Source organism: Nematostella vectensis, chromosome 4 (genome assembly GCF_932526225.1).
Source record: "Nematostella vectensis chromosome 4, jaNemVect1.1, whole genome shotgun sequence".
NCBI lineage: Eukaryota > Metazoa > Cnidaria > Anthozoa > Actiniaria > Edwardsiidae > Nematostella > Nematostella vectensis.
Window position 1 is genome coordinate 4,314,542 of NC_064037.1, and position 10,198 is coordinate 4,324,739.

A 10,198-nucleotide genomic window follows, 5' to 3' on the forward strand; every position below is an offset into this window, starting at 1 on the left:
TAATAATGCACTTCCGAGCTAGATGAAAATTTGTTGTGAGTTTGTACACACACTTGGTCTGTCAGCCGACCCGCGAGCAGGGGTCTTCGCGTTTTTCCCCAATGCCTTCGTCGCTTCCTCTTTATTACGGTTAGTAATATTATTGCCAATTTATAGATTTTTTAATGAAATTTATGGAATTCCAAGTCATGAGTTTTCGCGCTTTTTTAGTGCGCAATTATGCGACTCTCAAACAAATATTTTTTTTCTCGAGCAGTGTCGTTTTTTTGCTCCAAAATTTGAGACTTTATAATTTACCATTTTCGAGGTGAGATTTCTTTTTAAAACGCCGATATTAAGAAGATTCTAAAACGCATCTCCCATTGCTTCAAAGTGTCCGAAGGAATCAGTAAATTTGAATTCAATACCCTCACATTATTGCAATGCAAATCAGTTTATTTTATTTTCACGAACTTAAAAAAAAACAGGCTAGAAACATATCGCTGATAGCTTTTTTGGTGTTTAGCGCCCCGTAGTAAATAATTGCTCTTTGTTTTGAATGATTTAGAATATATTTTTTCTGCGGTAGGAACGCCGGTGTTTTCCTCGATTTGATTTGTCATTTATCCACCACAAAATAAAGTCGCTCAAAGCGCGCACTAAACTTGGCTTCTTTTTCCCCAAAAAAATCCAAATATCTAGAACGCTTTTTTTTCTTGAAGATCCTCTGACAGTTTGACAATTTTTTAAGGAACATTTATCTTGTTAATTTGTAAGTACCTTGGGAGCTGCGCATATGTTGCAGTTTTAAAACACTGTGCACGATATTTTACCGCTCACTGCGAAAAGAATCAATTTGTCGAGGCACATTTGAAGCGACATTGCTTTCGAAAAAGAAAGTTAACCCTTTCAAATGCAAGTCAAGCAGAATCATTAGTTATAAATTTTGCAGTTTGTAAAGTTTGAAAACTCCAGTTTAATATGTGAATATTTTACGAGAATACATAAATTGTCCTATTATCTTTAAGTTTCCTCTGTTTGTGTAAATTCTTTGTAGCTCTGTGCGTAATTTCCGCTTGAACCTTCCAACGAATCTTATTTTCTGCTCATGTCTTTGTCATTTTTGAGTAAACAACACCTTTGTACTCTGATTTAAGAAATAATGCAACCACAGTATACTAACTACTAGGCCAAATTACATTAATATTTCTTTAAAAAAAACTTAAATATGTCAATTTAGTTAATTGTCTTTCAGTTCATTTCTCTTTCAAATTTTATTAGATCTTTTTATTATGACATTAAGAAGAAGAAAGAGATGCAAATGTTGTGTTCATTTGATAAACCCAATTCAATCTGGCTACTGTCTTCCCATGCAGATCTCAAATTTTCTCATTTTCTTTACAGATCAGTCGATTTTTTACCACATTAAAACTTGTTTCTGGTCGTGTCTCGATACCAGAAAGCATGCAGATTTTTTTTTCAAATCGAAGTTTAAAAAGTAGGTGTTGAACCTAGAGAAAATAGCATATAAATTCACAATATACCATGTATTTTCTTCTCTGTATTTTTTTATTTAAAAAATATTATAAACTGCATACGCATTTTCCCTAAAAAATATTCCCATGTTTTCTGCTGCAGCAGTTTTTCGTTTGCAGACACAAATGTAAATTCTGACACCAAAATAGCAGTCATCTTTCCTTCAAATTCATGACAAAACGACGAAAGGTTTTGTTAATTAGTAACGAGAAAGTCGCATTTTCAAGCGCTTCTGTAACGTGCCCCCGCATTTCGGCACTAATTCGGAACCAGCTTTCACTACTTTGAGTTCTAGCTGATGGAGGGTTTTTGACCGTTGTCAACAACTAATGGAAATGGTATAGGAAAGGTATAGGAAAAGAAAGACGCGTCATGCACTTATGAAATAATACGTACGATTCTGCTCTATCATTTTCCATTAGTCTGAATACCTCATATTCACTTGTTAATAGCCACAAAATGCAATAGCGAATGTTTTTATTTCGAGAATCGTTATTGATGAAAAGTGCCGTATTTTGTTACGCAAATTAATGGGGAGAAAAGATCAGATAGTATATTCCCCTACGGTAATAACGTAACTGGAAAGACTGAATGAAAAACACATAATCATATTAATATAGATTATATTCGCTAGTCACTTATGGTAGTATATGATTAAAAAATACTTATTGGCTTTCGAACAACCAAAGAAACAACCCATCTACATCGTTAATAACCGAGTGTCATTTTTTTCCGAATGCGTTTTCTAGAATCTTGGTCTAATCATAGAACGATCTGCGAATTGAAAAACGCCTACGTGAATATACAGATTGTCATCAGAATACGACTAAATGCCGCGGATCTGGCCACTGTTGAATGTTCATTTGAGTGCAAGAAGCACTAATAAACCGCCATGATTTTCTTTATGATTTGTCTACGCAGAAAAAGAGATTGTGAAAGAACATTTTAGATATGAGTTTCAGACATTTGTCAATGAGGTCGCCAAACCACCGAAGGACAGATGGAACCAATGGCGTGTTGTTGTGTGGTTGTGGTGATTTGCATGAAAACATCGCAAGCCGCATGATTTGATCCAGATTCTTTGGTTTGATTATTTGTTTGGTCCCCATTATACCATCAAGGGTATTAGCGTCTGATTAATACGGCTTTATGGTTAAAAATGTGGGTCCAGTGAGGTCAGTGCTTTTGTAAGACCTTTTTCGAGGCATTCCTGCAGGGCTTAAACGGTTGAATGAGAGGATTTGGCCAAAACGGAAAACAGGATGAAATCGGAATTAGGAATGTGAGCTGGTTAAATAAAACTTGACAATGCGAAGCTTTTCTAAGAATCATCACCAAATTTGCTCTAAGAAAACGTGATACATTTTCACTCGTCACCGAGTGTGATTCTAAGAAAACGTATACATTTGCGTCTTCATTAAGCGGCCAACCGATAAGCGGCCTTTTTCACGGTTCTAGCGCTAATAAAGGTACCCCTGTATTGAAGCTTTATTCACTGAGCGGCACAGGTAGTTACTTCCCTTGACTATTAGTCTAATCACTATCAGTGATGACAATTTGGAGCATAGGACCGTTAATAATCGGATTTGGATTATTGTAGTGATTTACGACTCTATTTTCAAATTCTATGAGTATGCTCAACGACATCTCACTGTTATACCTTTTGTGATCTCTGATTGGTCAAAACTTTGCGGGCACGCGGCGTGATTGGTTAAAAGTAATCTAGAGTGTTGACAAATAAAAACAAACTTTGCGGCTTCTGATTGACAGTAATGCATTTTGTCGCTTAGTTGTCAAACACCCGTGAGCTTGGCATCTCAAGGTACCCTTGGGAACTGGTGACGAACTACAGGGAGTCGAGGCCACAAAGTCCGTCTTTTATAATTCTTTGTTCAACAATAAAAACTTTGACAGTGTCACACGTGCGATTTTCACGGTGTTTGTTTCAGAAATGAGGCCTTTATGAATGTAGTTCGTCACCAGTCACCGAGGGCCGACCGTGAGGTGCCGCCATTTAGAAAGACCTGTATACTACTCAATATCAAAGTCATCTAGGATTTAAAGGGTTTACACATGTTGGCACATAACATACTACGGTCATAGCTTTGAGAGATCATGGTGATTATGGTGATAATAACGTTGAGGATGGCGACGACAGTTGGGGTGGCGCGATGATTTTGATGACAATGATGATGGTGGTGATGATGACAATGATGACGATGACAATGATGAAGGTGGTGTTGATGACAATGTTGATGATGACAATGATGACGGTGGTGTTGACGACAATGATGGTGATGACAATGATGGCGGTGGTGTTGATGACAATGATGATAACGACAATGATGACGGTGGTGTTGATGACAATGATGATAACGACAATGATGACGGTGGTGTTGATGACAATGATGATAACGACAATGATGATGGTGGTGTTGATGACAATGATGATGACGGTGGTGTTGATGACAATGACAACGATGATTGTGAAGATGATGACAATTGTGATAACAACGATAATGGTGATGATAACGACAATAATGACGGTGGTGTTGATGACGATGATGATGATGACGGTGGTGTTGATGACAATGATGATGATGACGGTGGTGTAGATGACAGTGATGATGATAATGTCAACGATGATGGTGATGATGATGACAATTGTGATAACAACGATAATGGTGATAATGATGACAATGATGACGGTGGTGTTGATGACAATGATGATGATGGTGGTGTTGATGACAATGACAACGATGATTGTGAAGATGATGACAATTGTGATAACAACGATAATGGTGATGATGATGACAATGATGACGGTGGTGTTGATGACAATGATGATGATGATGGTGGTGTTGATGACAATGACAACGATGATGGTGAAGATGATGACAATTGTGATAACAACGATAATGGTGATGATGATGACAATGATGACGGTGGTGTTGATGCAATGATGATGATGACGGTGGTGTTGATGACAATGAGATGATGACGGTGGTGTAGATGACAGTGATGATGATAATGTCAACGATGATGGTGATGATGATGACAATGATGATGGTGGTGTTGATAACGGTGATCACAATAAGGTTGCTGGTGATGGCAACGACAACGATGACGGTTAATGATACTGATGATGGCTGTAACGGAAATCGATAAACATGGGGGCGGCGCGATACAAGGAAATCTGGGGGCACAGACCCGCCCCCCACCTACTGGTCATTTACTGAAAATTCTAGAAAACAACTGGGGGCGCCTCCCCTTCCCCCACCTGGCCCCTATAGGCGTGACGACACTGTGATGACGATTATAGTGATGACAATGATTACAATGATGATGGTGGTGATGATGACTACAATGATGATGGTGGTGGTGATGATGATTCCAATGATGATGGTGGTGATGATGATGATGGTGGTGGTGATGATGATTACAATGATGATGGTGGTGGTGATGATGATTACAATGATGATGGTAATGATGATGATAATTACAATGATGATGGTGGTGGTGATGATGATTACAATGGTGATGGTGGTGATGATGATGATGGTGGTGGTGATGATGATTACAATGATGATGGTGGTGGTGATGATGATTACAATGATGATGATGATTACAATGATGATGGTGGTGGTGATGATGATTACAATGGTGATGGTGGTGATGATGATGATTACAAAGATGGTGACGATGATGGTAATGAAGATGATGGTGGTGTGATGACGATTATAGTGGTGGTGATGACGATGATTATAATAATGGTGGTGACGATTATTATAATGGTGATGACGATGATTATAATGATGATGGTGGTGTGATGACGATTATAGTGGTGTTGGTGACGATGATTACAAAGATGATGGTAGTGACGATGATTATAATGGTGGTGATGACGATTATAGTGGTGGTGGTGACGATGATTACAATGATGATGGTGGTGATGACGATTACAAAAATGATAGTGGTTATGACGTTTATATTGGTGGTGATGATGACGACGACGGCTAGGACAACGCGATCAAAAAATACGTTTTCGCGCGCAGCGATCAATAATAATTTAATTGCAATGGAATAAGCAAAACATTATAGTTAGAGACAGATAAAAATAGAATAAGAAAATTATTTCTACAGCAGTTAGTGGGAACGTAGTTAGTGGGATTAACAGTGCAAACGTCCGCGGCTTCAATTGACCGTGAAACTTGGAGTGTTCACGTCCGTGGTTTTACGGAAAACGGCTTAAATGTATCAGACAGAACGCATTTCCACGTGCTGCTATTGATTTCTGAATCAAATTCCATTGTTTTCTGGCGTCGGCGTCCGCGTTGCCGTCGTCGTTGCTTAAATTCCATGATGATGATGGTGATGACAATGATAGTAATGACAAATAATGATGATGGTGGTGATGACAATGATGATTATGATGGTGACAATAATGTTATGCTGACTTCTGTGCCGTGTTTTAGCTGGGGTTGCAAGTGATGATGACGCGCTAGAGGAGATGCTGACCAAAGACAAGAAGTTGGAGCACGGATTCAGTTCCACAATGGACCTACACGTGCAACGGTATGTAGCACGTACTCCCGCGGGTCTGGGCACGGGGAATAGGACATAGGGGGGCAAGACATGGGAGGATATGTTTTCGAAAGATTAAAAATATTGAGACCCACATTTAAGTAAAATGTTCGGCCCTCGAATAAAAATATGCTCACTTCATCGCTGGCTGTTATACTGTTGACTGGATCGGGCATTTCATAACAGAGATGCAGCCCTACTGACCCTCCTGTTGCTACTGTCTATCAGATTGCTTGGCGTGAGTTACCATCAGGTCTCCGTCAGCAAGGTGAAGAAGGTTACGATCGCGGGGATAACCCTCGTCGCAATCATCCTCTTCTTCAGCCTCACCTTTCACTCGGCGAGAAAATCCGCAGAGCAGGAGGCAGCCTTTGTCGACAAACGCACGTTCACAGACGTCACCATGACAACGACTCAGCCAATGACGACAAGGGAATCCCAGGCACTGAACGGAGAGCAAAGTAAGACTAGTGCTTCCCACATCTTAACGACGAAATCACCACAACTTACCGCCACGAAAAAAGTGAATAAGATTCAAACAACACATCAACAGAATCCTGAAAATCGGTATAAACCTACTGTAAGCAAACAAGGACACCATACTCACAGAGAGGAGAGAATAGACAACGTCCCATTGACTGTCCAACCAAAACTCAACACTGACTTCGTTCTGGCAATGAATCCCAGAATCCCCATCGACCTAAACATCAAGTGTCGCACATGCGCACTGGTGACGAACTCCGCTGACCTCCTAGGGAGTAACGCAGGATCAGTTATCGATTCCAGCGATTGTGTCATACGGCTAAATACGGCTCCGACAGCAGGCTTTGAGTTGGATGTTGGGGGCAAAACAACGGTCAGAATAGTGTCCCAAGAACAACTGGGGGAGCTATTACATTACGTGTGGCGTGAGCCGGAAGAAATGCGGGACCTCAGTTATCTTGTGCTTTATGGGCCACGGAATGCGCTTTGCCGGAATTGCACGTTTTTCAAGATGTTTCAAAAAGTTTCTGGGGAATATCTTGGGGACAAATTTGTCAGATATACTAAAGCCTACGATGCCAACTTACGCACGGGAGACATAAAAAAGACTGCTAAAGAGAGGTAAGCCGTAAATGAGGTACATGTAGGCTGGGGTTCTCAAATAGGTTTTATTGACGAACGCCTAGTACTTGGTATGCACTTGTTTCTTGCTGAAGGTTTTCAGATGCACTGAGCTATTTGTTTTATTATTTGATATTCTGTCCAATACAAATAATTTGCATGTTTCAGCGATGTTACAAGCTCTGTGGTGAGCAGACTCTCCCCACGGTTCCATGCGATGAATGTGATGCACAGAGTGTGCGGTAAAATGCGGGTCTTCGGCACTGAGCGCAATCACCCGTGTCTAAGGTAAGTACGACACGACAAGATATAGCACGCATACCCACACGCACCTTCACGACACGCATACCCACGAGACACCTCGCCACGACACGCACCTTCACGACACGCATCCCCACGAGACAACTCGCCACGACACGCACCTTCACGACACGCATACCCACGAGACAACTCGCCACGACACGCACCTTCACGACACGCATACCCACGAGACAACTCGCCACGACACGCACCTTCACGACACGCATACCCACGAGACAACTCGCCACGACACGCACCTTCACGACACGCATACCCACGAGACAACTCGCCACGACACGCACCTTTACGACACGCATACCCACGAGACAACTCGCCACGACACGCACCTTCACGACATGCATACCCACGAGACAACTCGTCACGACACGCACCTTCACGATACAACAGAAAACGACACGCACCCTCACGACACAACAGGAAACGACACGTACCTTCACGACACAACAGAAAACGACACGCACCCTCACGACACAACAGGAAACGACACGCAACTTCACGACACAACAGGAAACAAAACGCGCCCTCACGACACAACAGGAAACGACACGCACCTTCACGACACAACAGGAAACGACACGCGCCCTCACGACACAACAGAAAACGACACGCAACCTCACGACACAACAGAAAACGACACGCACCCTCACGACACGACTTCACAGCCCGGCTTACACGCGCACCCTCACGACGAGAATCCTCAACACAACATAACTTTAGAATACGATACAAAACGACACGACACGCTTGGCTACGGTACAAAACAACACGACACTCACGGCTACGATACAAAACGACACGACACGCTCGGCTACGATACAAAACGACACGACACGCACGGCTACGATACAAAACGACATGTCACGCACGGCTACGATACAAAACGGCACGACACGCACGACTACGATACAAAACGACACGACATGCATTACAAAACGACACGTCACGCTCGGCTACGATACAAAACGACACGTCACGCACGGCTACGATTCAAAACGACACGACATGCAATACAAAACGACACGACACGCTTGGCTACGACAAAAAACGACACGACATGCACGGTCAAGACACAAAACGGCGGTTATCACACGATTTAAGCATTCATTTCTCTGCAGCGGTCCGTCGTTCAGAAAAAGCTACTGGCAATCCCACGTGAAAATCGACTGCGACGGTCACCGAGAGAAAGTCTTACGCGACATTCGTCGCTACAGACTCGAAGAGAGAGTGTATGACGACTGGGTTGACAAGTACGACCTTGAGTTCCTATACCCTTGAATGACAGCTTAATACTATGCTGTCTACATATGGAATCGCATATCATCTGATGGGCGTGGCCCTTTATTACTGAAATTGTTTATATACCAAATGGGTACTACACTGCAGTAGTCCACACACAAACTACATTTTGCGTTCAGATGATGATATTAAGACTTTCCCTCATATTATTGTGTACGTGAAGTAATCCAACATTCATCTGATATGCTATTAACACTTCCGTGAAGTAATCAGACATCTATCTGGTATGGCATTAATTTACAATTCAAGAATAATTATCACTTGGGCTTAGGGTCAGATGGAGGTATGACGCACGAACGCTTGTTTAACAATTGGTTTCCGGATATGGTTCTAAATGGCTACCAGTGGCGATACTTCAAACGCTGATTACCCGAACATTGCCCCGACGGATTGCCGAAGGCAATACGACAGAGGTGCAGCGGGGTCTAACGTGTTCATGGATTACGGCCCTTTTCTGAGTGCTTCTCTCATTCAAGTCTCAAACATTCTTCATAGATCTAGCAATTCCACACATCACGATACAATATTGCCGGTACATCGTTGTTTAGCATGTGGGCAACATATTGTATGTATATATCGTGCAGCTATCGAAAAACGCAAGCCTACTTTAGGCGCCATTTTTTTCAAATGACGTTCCAATTGAAGATGAAAAAATCTACTTCGCTCATTCTAATCGAAAAGAACGGCGTCTACACTAGGCACCAAACACAACAAATACAATATGAAATGTATATAGGCGGGCAATAAGAACTGGGGCTTTTGTTACATGTAAATTTCTATTTTTATTTATTATTGACGGTCCGCCGAGAGAATAAACTGGAAAGCGCAGTGCTGGTCACTGCAAGTTACGAAAGTGTCTTGTGTTTTTATTATACACGCCCAGGCGTCTACAGGGTGGATCAAAAGTTCGTGAACTTTTTTAATTGAGTAAAAAAAAAAAAACAAGTCCTACAAAACAGCACATGACAAGTGTTGCATATAATAAATATAATTTATTGTAGTCTGTGAATACGAAAAATCAATAGCCAGAGTGGCCGCCTTTGTTCTTTATTATAATTTTTATGCGCTTGACGAAAGTCCATGTAATATATCTGCTGATACATTTTACCAAGAACGGAGAAATCTCATTAGTTATGTTATTGTCGTGGGCGATGGTTCACTGTATCTTGACTTTTCCTCTAAACACTTTATATCGGTTCATGGTTAGGTTAATTGGCTGGTCATTCGTCCCTTTCTATAAAAATTGGCTAGATTTGCTGGTAACACTTGATAAGTAACTTTAGCTTTGTGAACAGGAGTTTTGTATGAATGTATTGTTTCGATTCGCACAGAACACCCTTGCTTTAGTACCTGATCTTGGGGATGGGAATTTCTCGAA

General features: G+C 41.5%; 1 protein-coding gene across 1 annotated transcript; it reads left to right on the top strand.

Annotated features, from left to right (window-relative positions):
* Positions 1-9,668, top strand: LOC116618654 (alpha-N-acetyl-neuraminyl-2,3-beta-galactosyl-1,3-N-acetyl-galactosaminide alpha-2,6-sialyltransferase). Its single transcript, XM_032382619.2, has 5 exons — positions 1-129; positions 5,991-6,090; positions 6,328-7,203; positions 7,372-7,491; positions 8,640-9,668. The coding sequence occupies exons 1-5, from the start codon at positions 102-104 to the stop codon at positions 8,797-8,799; spliced, it is 1,284 nt and encodes a 427-aa protein (XP_032238510.1). The 5' UTR covers positions 1-101; the 3' UTR covers positions 8,800-9,668.
* The last annotated feature ends 530 nt before the right edge of the window (positions 9,669-10,198 follow it).

Bases quoted from the DNA above. Each gene is read 5' to 3' on its own strand.
- LOC116618654 (XM_032382619.2), top strand. From the start codon at position 102: ATGCCTTCGTCGCTTCCTCTTTATTACG. The intron at 7,204-7,371 runs GTAAGCCGTAAA...TGCATGTTTCAG, and splicing joins AAAAAGACTGCTAAAGAGAG to CGATGTTACAAGCTCTGTGG. The intron at 7,492-8,639 runs GTAAGTACGACA...ATTTCTCTGCAG, and splicing joins CGCAATCACCCGTGTCTAAG to CGGTCCGTCGTTCAGAAAAA.